The 20983-nt window shown below is 38.0% G+C and overlaps 1 protein-coding gene across 6 annotated transcripts in view; it reads right to left on the bottom strand.

The window, feature by feature from the left end:
* Window positions 1-20983, bottom strand: part of CSTPP1 (centriolar satellite-associated tubulin polyglutamylase complex regulator 1) — a 168088-nt gene that overhangs the window by 118676 nt on the left and 28429 nt on the right. For 2 of the 6 annotated variants that reach the window (XM_082747783.1, XM_082747784.1), the window contains exon 2: window positions 2110-2212. The exons of 2 other annotated variants lie outside the window; for them this stretch is intronic. In XM_082747783.1, coding sequence (XP_082603909.1) covers window positions 2110-2212 — 103 coding nt within the window. Of the gene's footprint in view, window positions 1-2109; window positions 2213-6411; window positions 6543-20983 lie in introns of those variants that run through there. 2 more of the 6 variants (XM_082747786.1, XM_082747785.1) reach the window with 2 other exon arrangements.

The raw sequence follows: 20983 nt of genomic DNA, 5'->3' as shown, positions 1-20983 counted from the left end.
TCACTTGGCAACTAGATTTCTATCAGCACTATGGAAAATCTTACGACTTTTCAACAGTGTATTGGTGAATAAAAGCTATAGTTGATAGCATTTAATAGCATTTGAAATTGTCATAAGGTTTACTATTGGCTCTATAGAGTTCAGGATCAGTTATTAGACTAGTTGGGTTCACTTCTAGAGTACTACCTACATGGCATACAGCTGCTTATATGGCAGAACACAGAGCTTAATAAAAAAAAAAAAAAAATCAATAGGAGCGCCTGGGTGGCTCAGAAGGTTAAGCCTCTGCCTTCAGCTCAGGTCATAATCTCAGGGTCCTGGGATGGAGCCCCGCATCGGGCTCTCTGTTCAGCAGGGAGCCGCTTCTTTCTCTTTCTGCCTGCCTCTCTGCCTACTTGTGATCTCCGTCAAATAAATAAAATCTTGAAAAAAAAAGAATAATAATGCGAGAAAAATCAAGAGAAAGTCCTTATTACTAACAAGAACAAGAGCAAATAGTGTGTAGTAGCTTAAAATATAGATACAGCTGTATATTCAACAGTCACCTAACATCTTTTATGTGCTAAACATTGTGCCGGCCACTAGGAACACAAAGATGGAGAGACAATGATGTCTGTCCTCAAGGAACCAGTGTGATAGGAAAGACTTATAAAGGATTTGGAGGGTGGGGGAGGTAGAGTAAAATGAAAAAAACCAGGAAGAAGCATTGCCCCCAGAAGAATCATATTTCACTTGGCAAGGAGCCTCGAGTGTGCTGGTACAGATTAAATGGCCTAGAAACTTGACCCCCAGGCTTGTCAGTTCTTTAAGAGCAAGTGAGGCTATTCATTCTCAGTCTTTATTCCCTGCCCACCTCATTTGCTTCAGCCTACACCATGAGAACACGATTCCTTCCTTGATCCTCCTTTAGAGAACTGGGAAAACGGACAGGTTCTGCTCTTGGAGAGCCTGTTTTTCCCAGGGACTTGAAATTCCAATCCATAAGAAATCTAGACTTTATTTGTATATATTGCCATATGCATATACATCGCCATGTATATATTATTGCCATAGCTTGGCAAAAAAGCTAGGGAGAGTCAAGAATCCCCCAACAGCAACCCAAGTTTAGGCCATTAGAACAACTGTCTGATCTTTAAGGAAGCTGTAGAGAGTAGAAAGAAAAAAATATATTTTCAAGGAGGATAGACTTGGATTCATGATTTGCCTTAAGTACAAGCCTGTTAGGATGCTGAATGGCTCAGTTGGTTAAGCTTCTGCCTTCGGGGCTCATTGCTCAGGCAGAAGCCTGTTGCTTCCTCCCAACCTCACTCATGCTCACTGTCTCACTGTGTTTCTTTCTCTCAAATAAATAAAACCTTAAAAAAAAAAAAAAGCCTGTTAAAGGCTATTCTTTCTTAGAATGTTCCCAATAAACCATAAAAATATGGAAGGAGAATCCAAATGATAACACAAATATGTGACAGCATTTTGGAAATAAAAATAACATTGCGTATTTCTCTAGCACACCCTTTCATGAAGACCAAGGAGTTCAAAACAGATTCTCTTTCAGCCTAAGAACAGTTCTGTGACATCAAAAAGTAGTAATCACTTTGATTTTTACACACTCCAAGCATGCTTTACAAAGAAGCACAATATGAAAGTTATTCTGCCCCTATGAATACTCTAAAATTATTAGCTGATTGACACAGCGTCCTGTAGATGTAGAAAGAAAACTGCAGAAGCAAATCATCCTAAGCACTTCCATGAGAAAAACCAGCTATGAAAAACACAGACTAAGGGAACCCTGATGAAAGGCAATCACAGTAAGCATTCTGAATAATGGAGAAAGTTAAAAATTATAGGAGGGACCTAAAGAAACAGAGCTAACAGATCAGACAATTAGTTCTTGAGCTACTATCATCATAACCACTCAGGAAACTTATCACTGGACAAAACTAACTGCACCAAAGGTATGTTCCAAAACATATTTGGGCAGCCCTCACCAACCTACCAAAACAAATCATTCACTGCCACTCCATCAGCAGCTATAATCTGCTCTATTCTTCATGCACCTTGCCTGCTTCCTAGTGCCTCTTTTGGGCTCACCCGACTGGCAAAACAGGTACTTACTATTCAGTGAAGAACCTGGCAACGCCGTACTGGCTAATATCTTCCTTATTCTCTAACAGCTGGCACACTGCATCCTCCATATATGTGAGGACATGTCGCTGGGCTAAAAAAAAAAAAAAAAAAAAAAACAGAAAGAGAAAGTGAGAGACAAAGAAAGTAAGTCTTCCCAGTCCCAGTAGTAAGCCATGAAAGTCAATCAAGATGTTGGTTCTGCCCTAAGGAGTGGACTGGAATAGGCAAAGCAAACTTGCTGGTCCCAACTGAGCTCTGGTCTCAAAGGGTAGAATGGGAGACAATGTAGAACATGACCCATTGCCATCGGATTGGCTATTATTATTAATATTAACTCTTCACTCCTCATTTCAGTGGAGGGTGATGTTAATGAGGGTGAGGAGTTTAGCACCATTTAGCTACACCTGGGAATTCTTTTCTTTCTACCTCCTTCCACCCTCTTCCACTTCTGCATGTCTCAGGAGCTTAATGCAGGAGTAGTGATGCCATGCCTGAAGTATGGATGATCTGCTGGCCAAGAAGACGCAATTCCTTAACAACAACCAAAAAAGTCATGGAAAAGTTTAAGGAAATTTAATGAAAATGTCAGTAATGATGCTATAAGTTATTAGCCTTAGGACTGTGAAATCTGTATGGCTCAATTTACCAGAAATCACATTTTCTGCATTTGTTGTAATGGGAAAATGTGTGAATTAATCATGGGCTTGTTATATAGGATGTATTAGAATTAGAAAGACCTTGGTTTGAATCATGGCTCTGTCTTTGGTAGCTTTATCTTAGATAGTTATTTAATCTACACCTGTTTTCTGCTTTATCAGGTGTGGAAACATAATTTAGCTCTTTCTCAAAATATGGTTAATCAACTTCTTGATCTGAATCACCCAAGATACCTTATTAAAATACAGATTTGTAATCTGACACCATCCCAGACTCAGTGACCTTAAATTTCTACCTGGAGTCCAATAATTCTAAAACAAACAAACAAACAAACAAAAAGTTGTTTGGTTTTTTTTTAAAGATTTTATTTATTTGACAGACAGAGATCACAAGTAGGCAGAGAGGTAGGCAGAGAAAGAGAGAAGTTTGGGAAGCAGGCTCCCTGCTGAGCAGAGAGCTGGATGTGGGACTTGATCCTAGGACCCTGAGATCATGACCTGAGCTGAAGGCAGAGGCTTACCCCACTGAGCCACCCAGGCGCCCCAAAATTAGTTGTTGTTTTTTAGAAACTTTTAAATATAACATTGTATGCCATGTTTCAAATGTACAACACAGTGCTTTGACAATTCTACATATTACTCAACGTTAGCACACTAAGTGTCGTCACCATTTGTCACCATAAATGTTATTGCAATATTATTGACTATATTTCCCATGCTGTACTTTTCATGGAGCCCAGTAATTTTTAACAAGTACCATTCATGCTTCTTATGTCACTGATTTAGACCTTGAGCTTTGGAGTTCAGAGACAAACATAGTTACACTGTCAGCCCTACCAATTCCTAGCTGTGTGACTTTGAACAAATGACTCTCCATGTCTATTTCCTCACTGTGAAATGTGGATAATAATACTATTACTATTCGGGGCACCTGGGTGGCTCAGTGGGTTAAAGCCTCTGCCTTCAGCTTAGGTCATGATCCCAGGATCCTGGGATCGAGCCCCACATCGGGCTCTCTGCTCAGCAGGGAGCCTCCTTTCCTTCCTCTCTCTCTGCCAGCCTCTCTGCCTACTTGTGATCTCTGTTTGTCAAATAAATAAATAAAAATCTTTTAAAAAATAATACTATTACTATTTATAATAACAATATTAGTAGTTCCTACATCATAGGGTTATGCGAGTTGAATAAGATAATGCATGTAAAATACTATAGTCCCTTGTAAAAGTCTATCTCAAAGGTGTATTGGGGGTTTAGTAAACGACATAGGCTAGCGCTTCCATTACAACATGTGCTCAACAAATGTTGTTCCTTTCTCTGAATTTTGTCTTGAGGAACAACAATGATAACTTGGCACACTTCACATTTCCAATTCAGTATTTCCATTTTCCATCCAAAAATTTAAAAACAAACAAAACAAACAAACAAAGAAAACCTTTCTTCTGGAGCAGCAAGAACCAAAAAACCCTCATAAGTAATGAACATCTTGTCAAAAAGCAATTCCACAAAGTTGTTACCAAGATGGACTCTGGCTCTTTCATAGTTTCATCCCTCAGGAAAATATGGGGGAATTACCTAAAATTTATTTAAAAACAGGTACTACAAGGGGCACCCAGGTGGCTCAGTTGGTTAAGCGTCCAACACTTGATTTTGGCTCAGTCGGTTAAGCGTCCAACACTTGATTTTGGCTCAGGTCATGATCTTAGGGTTGTGAGATCAAGCCCTTGTGTTGGGCTCTGCACTGAGCATGGAGCCTGCTTGGGATTCTCTCTCCCTCTCCCTATGCCCCTCCACCACCCCTAAAAAAAATAGGTACTTCAAAAAACCATTCCTGAAGTCCTGGTAGTCTAGTGAAACTTAAAAAGCAAGTAAGTTTATCTAAACTAGCTGTACTCAGGAGAGTCTTCATTTGACAATGGTGACATAAGGTTTCACCACGTTTGCATGGGCCTAAAGTACAGATGAATGACAGGTTTACATTCTGTGATTTATTCTGATTTATTCCAATACAAGTGCTTCCCAAAGCTAACAAGTATCAATACACTGCAAACATTCTCTAGTCCCCCACCCCCCAAAAAGAGGTGAAAATAAAATCAATGCTTCAGAAACAGGTTATCCAACTGGAAAACTCTCTCCAAGAAATGGCCAAAACTGAGAGTGAAGAGATAACACATGCCAATTTCTGGCATTCATTGTTTAATACTTTAATATATACTAAATTGTAAGAAAATGGTCAAAGTCACATTAAAATCAGCAACACTGTCACCTCTGTATTCTCCTTTCCTTTTTCCACCCACTTATCCTGGTTTTTTAAAAGATTCATTCCGGGGCACCTGGGTGGCTCAGTGGGTTAAGTGTTAGCCTTTTGCTCAGGTCATGATCCTGGGGTCCTGGAATAAAGCCTTGTATTGGACTCCTTGCTCAGCAGAAAGTCTACTTCTCCCTCTCCCTATACTCCTTAACCCCACTCGTGAGCTCTCACTCTCTCTCAAATAAATAAAAATCTTAAAAAAAAAAAAAAAAAAAAGGTTTCCTTCCTTGCACTAGATGGACTTTCTTTGACTTAGATCTAATTAAAGCTAAAACAGGATTAGACTGTTTTGGATTTTGTTTTTGATTTGATGGTAGAAATGAAAAGAGCCCTACTTAGTTGCAAATCCTGTTGCTTCTCCTCCCTGACTTCAGGGACTAAATGTCAGTGTGAAGGCCCTTTAAGGGAGAAATATTTTCAGAGCAATTAGAATCAAAGTACTTTTGTCCTCCTGGGGGTGGGAAAGAGGAGAAATTTTCTGGAAAACGACTTTGCACTAAAAAAAAAAAAAAAGGTCAGGGCATGGGGAAAGAAGGGAAGGAAGGAAGAAAGAAAAAGGACTATGTCGTTTAACATTCATCTACCGATCTGATGTTTATGGAATTTAATAATATTACACATAATAATGATAATGATAATGATACCGACTTGGAGCACCTGTGCAACTTAGTGAACAGGATGCAAGATATCGTGCTCATTGTCTTAACATGAATCATAGTATTTAGTCTTTGCCACAATCCTATGATACATATGTATTTTGCATATCTCCATTTTACAAATGGGAGAAAGAGATTTATAGAAGTAGCTTGCTCAAGATCACACAGCCAAGCTAGTGAGAAAAGTCAAGACTCAAACCAAGAACCCATGCTCCAAACACTATAGCATATTGCCTCATCATTAACACTTCGTGTAATCAGTTTTCCAGTAAATACAATCTTTATTTCGCATAAAGCACAGGGCAGGAGCATATGTTGATAGTAAAATCATCTGAGAAATATGGTCCATTTGTGTCTGTGTGAATGTGTGTGTGTGTGTGCATGCACGCGTGCAGGCCTGTCTTGTCCCTGTCTGCATAGGTGTGCATGCCAATCAGCATTTTGTGTGAAGTTAGAATTTGTCATTTAATTTCAAAGTTTCTTATAAAGAACCACTCCACCATGAAGTAGTCACCCCCCCATTCCTTGTTCACAATGTGGAAACAGAAAGCCCTAGTGCCCTTTTTATTTGTGGGTGAAGGGAAGCCGCTAAGAAGAGCCAGAAAAAGCAGGGAAAATTTCTCCCTGCAGAGAATTTCCCACAAGCCAAGTGCGAGGAGCTCTGTCTAACCGATACTCTCTGGTGCTTTCCTTCACCTGCAGCTCTTATCAGTCCAATGTTCCCTCTGTGGGCACCACCCAACCCTGGAAAATCCTTGCAGTTTATCAAACTTCAATGAGACAGAAGTTCAAAGCTCTTGCCTGGCAATAAAACACGGAGAGTGTCGTTTTATATTATTTTTTAAATGCAAAGGAATAGGCTTTAATTTATGTGAATGATTAAAGAATAAAAACAGCACACCTGCACCCCTTGAGGGCAAAGATATCTGGGCACCTTAGTTGCCCTCTTTGGAAAAGAAGAAATGTTTCAGATTGACTTTTCTTCTACTGCTTTGCCATGATTCCTACAACAAACCCAGGATTAACTTTTCTAACATGTACCAATAAGGCTCTATTGTTCTGAAATCCACATGAAGCCCCAAGGTCCCTGTCTTGCTCAGATAGCATCGCTCTCTGAGATAAGCACTTATAACTTCAACATGCTGCACTGAAAGATTTAAATGAAATATAAGTAACTCTGTATGACTGATCGTTATATGAACCTCTCAAGTAAAGGCCATGTGGATCAGAAACTTCTTGGTTCTGTGTAATGGCCTCCTGCTGATCATTTAATTTCTTTATACCACATTCACTCCTGCTATAAAATGGGTATGATACTAGGAAAGATATGACTAATAATAAACTATTTCTTTGGAAAATATTTGGTATATACAAAAAGTAACACATTAGTGATTATATTATTACAGCTGCATACTGATTCTACAGTAATGACACAGCAATTTTTTGCAACGGTTAAGAACATGGGCTCTGGGACGCCTGGGTGGCTGAGTCATTAAGCGTCTGCCTTCAGCTCAGGTCATGATCCCAGGGTCCTGGGATCAATCCCTGCATCGGTCTCCCTGCCTGGCAGGAAGTCTGCTTCTCCTTTCTCCCACACCTCCTGCTAGTGTTCTTACTCTCCTTGCTGTCTCTCTTTCTGTCAAATTAATAAATGAAATCTTAAAAACAAAACAAACAAACAAAAATGGAACATGGGCTCCGAAGTCAGGTTGATCTAGACTTGATTTCTAGCTTTGGCGCTAACGGCGTGACTTTAAGGAAGCTACCTAATCTCTCTGCCCTTTTCTATAAAATTGGGAGATAGTACCTACCACCTAAGTTTGTAGTGAGAATTAAAGAAAATAATTTATGTAATAATCTGGCATAGGGCTTGGCACATAGTTAAGTATGCACTAAATATTAGCGATTATTTTTATTGTTGTTATTACTACAGTTGTTACTATGTACCACTCCCAGACATCACAAAACTCAGAAGACAGTAGATTTTCTTTTTTTTTGTTTGTTTTTAACAAGCTTTAGTTCACTTTATTTTTCTTGTATAAAACTATGTGGTAGCCACAGCTGGAGCCTGGGTCCTCTGCACAGAGACTCTGGTGTGGGTCTTCACAAGATGGTCCGTGAACTTTCAAGGCTAATAATACCACCAAGCAACCAATTTCCTATAGCCCCCCACTCACTTATTTAAAGTTCTGCTCATGCAACCAAGGATGTTTACTAATTATCTTCAGGGATTCCTAGGCTATATAAACTTTAAACATACAGTAATATACCTAAGCATATGCCCATTTTGGTTATAACCTTTAAACTTGTAGGAAGCGTTCACTTATTAACTGCTAATTACTCAGGAGGCTCTAATTTACATGGGGAAAGTCCAGAACTATTTCTTTTTAACTCTCTTCCCAAGCATAAATACCATCAAAGTATTAGCTTGTTTGTTTTGCAATCAAATAAAGGGTCCCATTTGGAAATTATTGCTTAAGGGGCCTAGAATTTCCACCTACATTAATTAGACCACTCATTTTGTTATTTTTATTTAATACAGAGTCCCTATACTAGAATAAACAAGTCTCACCAGAAAAATATTCATATGAATTACTGTGTGTGATATTAATAGACACATACAAGAGCATAGCAGTGTAAGCGAAAAGCATAGCATATACATATATTCAACTTTAAATCTGGCTTTTTCCTCCCTTGCCAGAGTCTTTCTGAAACACATTTTAGTCTTTGAAGCCTCTTGAAATTCATATGCTGGCTGGCACAAATGTTGAATTAAATTAAGACTGTTCTCTGAGATAAGAAAAGTAACCCTGTTCACCAAACAGCTTGTCATGTAAAAACTGTTTAGAAGCTTCAAGATCATTTATAAGTCACTACCATGAATTGATTTGATTTGATCTTGTGAAGTACAAATAGATAGCTTACTGGTTTAAAAAGTTAATGCATCTCCTCCATCTTTACACATATGTCCTGATCCAGGGATATAGCATGTTCTGGTGAAATACTTTATTACCCACAGAAGACCATCTTTGATCTTAGACCACACTAGACCAATTTCCTCTGACCAAAGGAGATGGGAAATGAGGAAAACCAGCACATGTAATCCTTACACAACTCAATGAGGTAAGTAATAGACTTTCTTGAAGCTCAGAGAGGTTAAGGGACCTGCTAAAATCTTAATAGATGGCTGATCCAGGATTTAAACTTAGATTTTACTCCAAAGCCTATGTCCTTCCACTATAACACACAACCTCTCAAAAACAAAAACAAAAGCAAAACATAATAAGAAAAACCCAAAACCTTATAATGTGTCCCATTTTGTACTGTATTATCTGGAAATTGCTGGCTATCCATGTAAATACTAGAAAAGAAGCTTAAATTGGTAAACCAGATGGTTAAAAGTACTTAAATGATCTTTAAATTATAAAAAAAAAGTTTACTTCTAATTACTCATGTAATTATTTTTTTTACACATGTAATTATTTTTAAAGATTCAAACAGTACAGAAAAAGTTAAAAACCAACCCCAGTTCCCATTGGTAACAGTTGTCAGTTTGGAAGGAATACTTTAAAAAATATAGAAATACATAATTTGTGAGCTGTGTTTAGTTTTGTTTTAAAAAAAATGACATATACTTTTTTCTGAACCTTGCTTTTTTCGCTCAACCATGCCTGGAAATCTTTTCTAAAATATGAAAACAAATTACCCTTGCAGTATTTCTCAATGGCAAATATTTCTCTACTGATAAATATTTAGGCTGTTTCCTTATTTTCATTATAGTAAACCTTGTTGTGTTGAATATTCTTATACGTTTCCTGTGCACACGTAAAAGAGTTTTGCTATGGAATTGGCATGCCACAGAATGCACATTATCTGTGGACTTTTTTCCAGTTTTATTAAGAAATAATTGACAGGGCGCCTGGGTGGCTTAGTGGGTTATGCCGCTGCCTTCGGCTCGGGTCATGGTCTCGGGGTCCTGGGATGGAGTCCCGAGTCAGGCTCTCTGCTCAGTGGGGAGCCTGCTTCCCTCTCTCTCTCTCTGCCTGCCTCTCTGTCTACTTGTGAACTCTCTCTGTCAAATAAATAAAATCTTTAAAAAAAAAAAAAAGAAAGAAAGAATTGACAAACATCATCATATAAGCTTATGGCATATAGCATGATGGTTTGATTTACATATATTGTGAAATGATCATCATAATCGGTTCTGCTAACATTAACCATACATATAAAGTAAAAAAAAAAAAAAAAGGAAGAAGAAAAAACATTTTTCTCCTTATGATGAGAACTCTTAGGATTTACTCTCTTAACCACTTTCCCATGTACCATACAGCAGTGGTAGCTACAGTCCTTATGCTATAGGTTACCTCCCCAGTACTCATTTATCTTGTAACTGGAAATCCGCACCCTGCCTCCCTACCACCTTCCTCTAATTCCCTCTCCTCCTCTGCCTCTGACAATCATGTGTCTAATCTCTTCTTCACTGAGTTTGGGTTTTTGTTTGTTTGTTGTTTGTTTTTAGATTCCATATATAAGTGAAATCATGCAGTATGTGTCTTTCTCTGACTTATTTCACTTAGCATAATGCCTTTAAGAGCCATTCATGTAGGATTTCCTCATTTTTTGTGGCTGGATAAGATTCCATTATATATACACACCACAACTTCTTTTTTTTTTTTTTAATTAACATATAATGTATTATTTGCCCTAGGGGTACAGGTCTGTGAATCGTCAGGTTTACACATTTCACAGCACTCACCATAGCACATACCCTCTCCAAAGTCCATAATCCAGCCACACTATCCCTACCCCCCCCACCCCCCAGCAACCCTCAGTTTGTTTCATGGCATTGAGAGTCTTTTATGGCTTGTCTCCCTCCGTATCCCATCTTGTTTCATTTTTTCCTTCCCTACCCCCTATGACCCGCCCCATGCCGTCCTGCCTCTCAAATTCCTCATATCAGAGAGATCATAAGATAATATGATAATCTTTCTCTGATTGACTTATTTTGCTCAGCATAATACCCTTTAGTTCCAGCCACTTTGTCACAAATGACAAGATTTTGTTTCTTTTGATGGCTGCATAGTATTCCACTGTATGTATATGTATATGTATATATATATATATATATATATATATATATATACAACACATCTTCTTTATCCATTCATCTGTTGATGGACATCTAGGCTCTTTCCATATTTTGCCTATTGTGGACATTGCTGCTAAACATTTGGGTGCACATGCCCCTTCATATCACTACATTTGTATCTTTAGGGTAAATACCCAGTAGTGTGATTGCTGGGTAATCACACAAACTGGGTATTAGTACCCAGTAGCTCTATTTTCAACGTTTTAAGGAATCTCCACACTGTTTTCCAGAATGGCTGCACCAGCTTGCATTCCCACCAACAGTGTAGGAGGGTTCCCCTTTCTCCCCATCCTCACCAACACCCATTGTTTCCTGATTTGTTAATTTTAGCCATTCTGACTGGTGTGAGCTGGTATCTCGTTATGGTTTTGATCTGCATTTCCCTGATGCCCAGTGATGTTAACACATCCATTCATCCATCGATGGACACTTAGGTTGTTTCCATGTCTTGCCTATTGTAAATGATGCTGCACTGAACATTGAGGTGCAGATAGCTTTTCAATTTAGTGTTTTCATTTCCTTTGGATATATTCCCATAACTGGAATTGCTGGATCATATGGTTTTTCTATTTTTAATTTTTTTAATATCCTCCATACTGTTTTCCATAGTGGCTATACCAGTTCATAATCCCACCAGCAGTGCCCAAGGGTTCCCTTTTCTCCATATCTCCATGTTTACTTAGATACACACAATTGCTTTACAAAGGGTTATTTCAATTAACATTCTTCCCAGCCGTAAGAATATCTGTTTTCACTCTCCTTGGTCTAAAACTTTGTAATTTTGCCAATTTAACAGTTATAAAATAGCTTTTCACTGTTGTTTTAATTTTAGTCTTCTTAAGTAGAAATAAAGTTAAGCATATTTTCATGTTTATTTGTATCTCTTCTGTGAATAATCTGCTAGTATCTTTTGTCCATTTTCCTCTCTGGTTGTTTTTTCTTCACTGATTTGTAGGGCTTTTTTCCTAATTTTATATATTTTGTAAATATATACAACTACCTTATGGCTTTTCTTCTAATTTGTTTGTGACATTTTCATTGTATAGACATTTTAACTGTTGATACAGCTAGAAGTATTTTATTGTAACTTTTATACTTTATGTATTGTTCAGACAGCCCTCTCTACTCCAAGTGTATAAACTGACTATCTTATATTTTCTTCTAATATGATCTTTAAGTAATTGTGTCCCTTACCAAATCAGAAATTCACAGTTAACACAGAGAGCATAATATTAAAAAAAATTTTTTTTAACTTAAGAGTAGAGAAAAATAAAGTTAAAGTGTTAACCCCAAATCAGGCCCCTTCAAACATTAACTAGCTCCAAATATGAAACAGCTGTATGTCAAGTTTAACTTTGGGCACTCAGAAAAAATTATAAGTGAATCACACATTGCATATGAATATCCTGATAAATATCCTTGATGTAAATGCAGAAGGCTTCCCTCCTTTAATAGCTCTTGATCATTATGGGGTCTGCTTAATGGTAGTTAGACCTATAAATGTAATAATAACAACAGCTAACATTTATTAAGCTTTCTGTGCAAGGCAGTCTTCTAAGCATTTTATGGGCATTAATTCATTTAATTCTCACAACAGACTTATAAGATGGGTACTTTTATCTTCATTTTATAAATGAAAAAAGGAAGACTCGGATATGTAATTTACCTAAATGTTAATGGTCTGGTGAGTAGCAGAGACAGGATTTGAATCCAGGTCTATGGACAGGACTGCACTCTACTGCAGCCCTTAAAGAGCTATGCCATAGGGCACCTGGCTGGCTCAGTCAGTTAAACATCTGCCTTCAGCTCAGGTCATGATCCCGGAATCCTGGGATCGAGCCTAGCATCAGGTTCCCTGCTCAGTGGGGAGTCTCCCTCTCCCTCTGCTCCTTCCCCTGCTTGGGCACTGTCTCTCAAATAAATAAATTATACATATAATTTATTATTTATATATATTTATATCTATATTAATATATATTAATATATAATATATATTATATATAATTTATTATTTTCTAAGGACAGAGTTACAAATTAAGGAAAGATCATTTACATTAATAGTTAATTATAAAACAGACAAAACTAATACAATGCATTTGGGCATCCAAACCACCACATTTCTGCTATACAGCTAGTCAAACTTGAATGCTAAAAGACATACTGAGGGCAAACAAAGCATTACACATGTTAACATCACCTGTGACAACCAGAAAACAAGAGATCACTAAAGATCTTTATGTAAAGTGGAGGACGAAAAACTGAAGTCCACTTCCCTCAACCAATAGAGGTATTATACAAGTTAACAGCTGTGCAGAGCTGGGTGCTTTGACATTCGAACAGTCTCCAGTCAGCCATTAATTCTTCCTTCTTCCTTTCTTCCTAAAACTGGTGATTTTTGATATTTTGGGGATGTCAATTAAGGCTCATTATTTAAATTCTATTTCTTCAGTATTTCTAGTCTAAATCTCATAATATAGAATTAGTAGGTTCGAGTCCTGTAATTACAAGTGCCAGAAGCTACAGAAAAAAAAAAAAATTTTTAAGGAGGATATACAGAGATCCAAACTCAAAGCACTCAGCTAGCTGACCATAACAAAATGTACTCCCTGGATGTCAGAGAAATCCCAAGTGGCACTGAAGTGTCCCACAGCTACAATCTAGGGACACATGAAGATCCCAAGTAATAACCGTCATGATAATTGCTTTGCAAAAATAGTTATTCATAGAGCAGCATTGCGATCAAATCAACTCCATAAACAGTCATAAAACTATTTTCCAGAAGGCACCCCAGGTTAAATAAAACCCTATAAACTGACAAACATGGAGTAAATCAAATGCCACTCCTAATGTCATATCAGGTAGGGAAGTACTAATGTTATAAGGCAAAGGGCGCCTGTGAGGCACAGTCAGTTAAATGTCTGACTCTTGATTTCACCTCAGGTTGTGATCTCAGGGTTGAGAGATCAAGCCCCACATCAGGCTCCGAGCTCAGTGTGATGCCTCCTTGAGGTTCTCTCTCCTTCTCCCTCTGCCCCTCCTGCTTGTGCTCTCTCTCTAAAATAAATATATAAATCTTTAAAAAAAATTTTTTTGTCTACAAGGCGAAAATTAATTGTGCTATGTGGCCAACAAAAGTTGTAGCCTTTGGGGAAAACCATGCCTTTACAAATTATTAACAATTATATTTGGTAATATACAATTAACCATGAATATAAAGATTAGCGGTATTAATGTAACAAGGTACTAATGCAGTACCTTATCAATTACTTGTCATTTTATATTCAAACCATCTCACAAAAATTAGTAACTCTTATAACACTAACAGGACCTCATTTAGTCTAATGGTAGAAAGATACAGAAATGAGTTCTAATTTAAGGTAGGTGAAAACTCAAGGGCTTAGAATTCCTGATCTTTCCTTTCTGTTTGATACTGCCTCTGTACGAAGGTGGGGATTCTCTTTCAACCATGAGTCTCACGTGTCAAATCCCCACTCAGAACTATGTCTGCACCCTGCTTATGGGATATGGCTGTAATAATGCCCAATAATCCCTTTGAGTTTCTATTTTTGTTATGAAAGTAAAGATGCTATTGTAGATATTTATAGAAGCTCCAGAGGCCTAGGCCAAAGTGCAAAAAAATCATGGGGTGAATGATTGGAACAGCATAGGCTGGTCCAGCCCTAATTTAGTTCACATAGAAAACACATGCCAACACTCACCATAGCATCTAAATCACTAGTGTCAAACACCAAAATACCCTATAAAAATATACTCTGGGATCTATTTTACCAGACCAACATAATTTTTGACTCCTCATTCACAGCTACGCTGCAATGTCCAAGCCTACTTTTCCCGCCGGGCTCAAGTCAAAAGCCACCTTCTCCGTGAAGCTTTACCTGATTCTCTCTGACCCAGAAGCAATCTTCCTTTTCCTGAATTCCCTAACACCTATTTTAAATATTTCCAATGGCACTCTCTACCTTGATACAGAGTTATTTCTGTTATACATGGGTTATCTTCCTTGTTAGACTTCCAACTCCTCACAGACTGAGAGTTGCCATGACTCATTTATCTTTTATCCCCTTTAACACTCAGGACCATTCAGTGTCTTCACATACCAGTCATTCAAATATTTACTGGATGAATACGTAAACCGTATCACTATTTATACACTGTGGTCCTATTCTTTATTCAACTCAACCACTTCAGGACTGCGCCTCCCAGGTGGGAAACACTAAGTACCAAAACACATTCTGCTACAATATTAGGGTTCTGACAGGAAGCCACTTTTGTCCTGTTCTCAACCCCTCTTTCTGTTGCCTTTTTACTGTTCCTTCCCTCTATTCCAATGAGAAAGCACTTGCTCCGTCCATTGTTACTAAGGGCCTCATTATGTTCAAGGTAAAATGAAAAAATGCATTCGGTGCAATTACCAGTTCCTCACAAATTTGGGGCTACTTGTCATTTCAACATCCAAGACTTGAATAAAAGAAAGTCCAAATTCTTTTCACTCCTAAGAACTATTTTCTTTTTTTCTTTTGAGACAAAATGGAAGCACACAGCACAGGAAGCAGTCCTCAGTAAGCCACCGTTCATAAACAGCTTTGCTGAAAGCGTAACAAAGGTTCTGTTGTGCTCTCGCATGGCAGGGCCAGTAAGCAGCAGGGGCAGATGAACTCTCTACGAAACAAAGGTTCTGTCTTCATGCAAATGTTTGCATTAATAAAAAATGAAGAAAAAGATATAGAAAATGCAGGCTAGCTGGACATAATAGGTCTCTAAACGGGAGGTTTTTCACATTTTTCAGGCGGAGTCAGCAGGTCTTTTAAAAACTTTGTCATTCTGAACATTTCACAGACATCACAAGAAAGACATGCAAATAACAGAAGCAAATCAAAGGACATCCCGCTGCTCTGCTGGCGCCTCCCTCATCCATGCCCGGTTTGTCATTTTCTGTTAACCCTAGTGCGGGCTGCTGTTTTGTTGGGGACGGAGTTCCTAGCCCGTGCGGCAGGACACGCTCAGCCAGCTGGCCCTGCACTGATGACATTACAATGCAAGCCATGTACCGCCACTCAGGGCCACGTGCTGCCAGGCAACACGTCCAATGTGGGTTTTTTACACACCCGGCTGGCAAGTCTGCATGGGAAAGAACCTCTACACTGACCACTTAATAAGACAGGATATTCTTGAGTGTGACCATCACCGAGTCGTTCTCTGAAGATGGACTTACTGAGGACCAGATACACAAAACCAAAACCCTGTGAGGAGAGAGGTTTACCAAATACCTACGAAGGGCCAAGCTCTGTCTTATGTGCTCAACCTGTGTTGTCTCGTTTTGCGTTCACAACCACCATTAAAGGAGATACTTACTAGCCCCATTTTACACATGAGGAAACTGAGCCTTACAGGGGTTATAAAATTGCCCACGGTCACACAGCTAATAATGGCCAGCCAAGACTCAAAACTACCTTATGGCAAATTCTGGTTCTTTCTACACATTTTCTCACCCTTCACTTCTAGGTCTCGTGACTGAAATCTAGCTGACGCTGAAAATATCACAATGACCATATTCACCCACTGCAAGGCACTGAGGTGTCCCTCTTTCTCCATTTTCATCATGAAGAATCTTTACCATTCATTTTTAAGAGTGAATGGTTTTTGTTTTCCTCAGGTTATGATAAGAATCTACATGAAGCTGAAAATACTTTCTCACAGAAAAATGGATATAATTTAATATGTTGTGCATAATTTAGAGGATTTGAGAACCTCCTACAGTTCATCTATAGCTCCCTGAAGAGTTTATGACCTACATGTCAAAAAAATAAAACAAAACCCAGAACCCACATCTTTCTTCCCAGGAGCACATGGTGGGCTTTCTTTCATGACGGCCCATCAAATCCCCTGACCCGAAAATTCCATTTCCTCCTTCATTTCCATTGAACACACTTGTTCCTCTTCAACAGGACTTGAAATCGTTTAGGTCCTCCCACAGATTGTTCCATGGGCCTCTCTTGGTTGTACTAAACTTGGAACCAGTAGCCAATCACTTCATTACTATTCTCACCACTGCTCCTGAATTGCACAAGCTTAAGGAGTGGAAGGATTTTAAGATCATATCGTTTAACTAGCATCACTTTATAGATAAAAAAATAGAAGGAGCGCCTTGTTGTCTCACTGGGGCGTCTGGCTGGCTCAGTTGGAAAAGCATGTGACTGGATCTTGGGGTTGTGAGTTTGAGCCCCACATGGGGTTGTAGAGATTACGTAAATAAATAAAACTTAAAAAAAAAAAAGAAAGAAATTGAAGTCTTTCCTCATTCTTTTCATTCTTGATTCAATGACAGAAAGTACCTGGGCTTGCTCAAACGCAGTTCCGAAGTTCTCTCCATACTTCCATCTATAACCATGTTGCCAAAGTTTTTCTTTGTACAAAGCAAGCAAAATAAGTCATGGCAAAACCAAATTATTCTCAAATACATTTTCATATTCCCTAAATGGACCTAACCTTCTAAATGGAATAGTCAAATTACATCATTCAGGCTTCTTTTATTCTACTGATAATCTATTCAAATCTCTGGTGCCAATCATAATCCAGGAAAAATTATAATTTTTTTCTTGAGCTATGATAAGTGATAATAGGTATTACAAAGAAAGCGTTACCCTTATTTATTTTAATGGTTGGCTAGAAAATAATCTAAGTACTGCAAATCAGACTAGTGAATTGTGCTAAAACCTTAATTTGGAGACAACCAAATGAGGCAATTACATGCCTTTATGATAAAGGCAGAAAAAGAATTTATTTTAGAAAAAGTAAAGAAAAAGGTCATTTCAGGGAAAAAAAATGGCAAGCTTCAGCAGTACTGGAAACTTGGGAGAACCAAAACATAATCCTATCCTACAGATTTAAAAGAGCTGGTGGAGGGACACCTGGCTGGCTCAGTCAGAAGAGTGTGTGACTCTTGATCTCAGGGTTGTGAGTTCAAGCCCTACATTGGGTGTACAGATTACTTAAAAATAAAATCTTAAAAAAAAAAAAAAAGAGCTGGTGGAATAAAAGCAGTTGTCTGTAGAACACAGGAGAGGAAGAAAGGGGTAAATTGGGACAGGGTGGAAACAATTCCTCTCAACGTATGCCTTGTTATATATTTTTTGAACTAGTCAACACATATGCAATATGTACATGATGTATATTGCATATCAAGTATGTATATATAAGCATATATTAATACTGTGTATGTGCACAATTAAAAAGATTGCAGGTTGAGAAAATGTGGATCCTTTTCATTTTTTCTTTCTTTCATTTTTTTCTTTATTAAATAAACTCTATTCCCGACGTGGGACTTGAACTCATGACCCTGAGATCAAGAGTTGCATGTATCACTGACTGAGCCAGTCAGGCATCCCAGAAAATTCTTTTCTTTTAGTAGTAGTTTTATTGAGATATAATTCACTTACCACAAAATTTTTAACATATACAATTCAACAGTTTTTAGTATACTCAGAGAGTTGTGCAGGACACCTGGGTGGCTCAGGTGGTGAAGTGTCGGCCTTCAGCTCAGGTCAAGGTACCAGGGTCCTGGGATCAAGCCCCATGTTGGGTTCCCTGTTCAGCGGGGAGTCTGCTTCTCCCTCTCCCTCTGCCTCTTGCCCAACTTGTACTCTTGCTCTCTCTCAAATATATATATTTTTTAAGTATCATACAACCACCCCCACTACCTATTTCTTCAATTCTTCAACCCTTCAAAACAAGTACCCATTTGCAATCAGTTCCTATTCCCTCTTCTCCCAGCCCCTGGAAACTACTCACCTTTTGTCTCTACTCATCTGTCTAGTCCGAACATTTTCTATAAATGAAATCACGCAATATGGCCTTTTGTAACTGGCTTCTTTCACTTAGCATTATGTTTTTGAGGTTCATTTCTATTGTGGTTTGGGTCAATACTTCATTCTTTTTCTTACTGAATACATTGCATTCTATGAGTTTACCAACTTTTGATTATCCATCCACCAGTTATATTCAACATTTGGCTACTATGAACAATGTCGCTATGAATACTTATGTATAGATTCTTATGTGGATATTTTTCATTCTCATGGGCATATATTTAAGAGTAGAAGTGCTGATCATATGGTAGCTGTATGTTTTATTGCCAAACTCTTTTTTAAAAGTGGCTGCGTTATTCTATAATCCTACCAGACACATATGAGGGTGTAATTTCTCCACATCCTTGCCAATTCTTGTTATTGCTCATCTTTTTTATTTTAGCCATCTTAGTGAGTTTGAATTAGTATCTCATGACTTCAAAGCATTTCTTTGGTGATTAATAATACTGAGCACTTTTTAATGTATTAGCCACGTGTATGTTTTCTACTGAGAAAGGCCTATTCAAATTCTTTGCTTACTGTTTCTTTTCTTTTTAAGTAATTTTTAGAAATAACTTCAGTATAGTGAACATACAGTGTTACATTAGTTTCATGTGTACAATATGGTGATTCAACACTTCCATATACCATCCTGTGCCCGTGCAAAGTGCCCTCCTTAATTCCATCACCTATTTAACCCATTCTTGCAGGCCCCCCTCCCCTCTGCTAACCATTGGTTTGTTCTCTATAGTTAAGAGTCTGTTTCTTGATTTGTCTCTCTTTTTTCCCCTTTGTTTTGTTTCTTAAATTCCACATATGAGTCAAACCATATGGTATTTGCCTTTCTCTGACTGACTTATTTTGGTTAGCATTATACTCTCTAGCTCTACCCATGCTGTTGCAAATGGCAAGATTTTATTCCCCTTCATGGCTGAATAATATTTCAGGGACAATGCAGATTGTTATAAGTGATACATAGTATTAATAAAGCATTTATACAATGAGGCTTTGATTTCCTCAGAAATGAAAAAAACTAAAGTAAAAGGAACTAAAGACATTTATAGATAAGAGACTTCCAAATTAAACCAGTATATCCCTTGTATTTTTGAGAGCTTTGTCTTTCCTCATTTTTCTTTTCTTTTTGGTTTACCCACTATTATTACTTTTTCAAAATTTAATGTAGTACTTTGTTTTGACATTAAAAATTTATGTATGTATGTGTGTGTGTATGTATGTATTTACCAAAGTAGCCTCCACACCCAAAGTGGGCCCTGAGCTCACAATCCTAAGAGTCTCATACTCTATCAACTGAGCCAGCCAGGCACCCCTATAAATATTTCTTTATACAAACACTGCTGAACATAAAAATATGTCCCTAGAATTTTTCGTTTTCCTGGCCCAAATCACTGTGCTATCTCCTTACTAAAGATATATTCTCTTTGATTCCTTCCCTAATTCTCCCAATCTCCAGTGATCTCCTCTTTTTCCTGAACCCCTAATACTTATCATGTAGCACTTGACTACACACTGACTCAGTGTGTCACACTTCTGCATCTGTTATTGTTCTCAACTGCATTACAATACAATTGAGGATATTCCTTTTTTTTTTTTTTTTTTAATAATTATTTAATACCCAAGCATGGTCTTTGTCCTTTGAGGAGCTTACCATCTATCTGGAGAAGCAGACATACAAATTAACAATTACAATACAGTATAATAATTGTTATGAAGGAGCTATGTAAAAAGCATAAAGAGTAAGAGTGGCTTTGTTGCTTTGGAGAAAGAGTTTAAAAGAAGGAGGAACACTGAAGCTGAGAAAGGATGTGGAAGAATTTACCATGTGAACAAGCTGAGGGAGGATATTCAGTAGAGACATAGCAGCACAGGCAGAAGGATGAAGATATTTTTCATATTTGCATGCTAGATCTGAAAAGCTAAAAATAGTTCAGTTTTGCTAAAAGATAAGTCTAGACAGCATCATCATTATAAAGGGTCTTCTAAGAAGCACAGATTTGGGGGCGCCTGGGTGGCTCAGTGGGTTAAGCCTCTGCCCTTTAGCTCAGGTCATGATCTCAAGGTTCTGGTATCGAGCTCTGCATTGGGCTCTCTACTCAGCAGGGAGCCTGCTTCCCCCACCTCTCTCTCTCTCTGCCTGCCTCTCTGCCTCCTTGTGATCTCTATCTGTGTCCAAAAAAAAAGAGCACCGATTTGGGGAAACCACTGAAGGA

Source organism: Mustela nivalis, assembly GCF_964662115.1.
Source record: "Mustela nivalis genome assembly, chromosome: 9".
NCBI classification, from domain to species: Eukaryota; Metazoa; Chordata; class Mammalia; order Carnivora; family Mustelidae; genus Mustela; species Mustela nivalis.
This window is presented reverse-complemented; position numbering and strand designations above follow the sequence as displayed.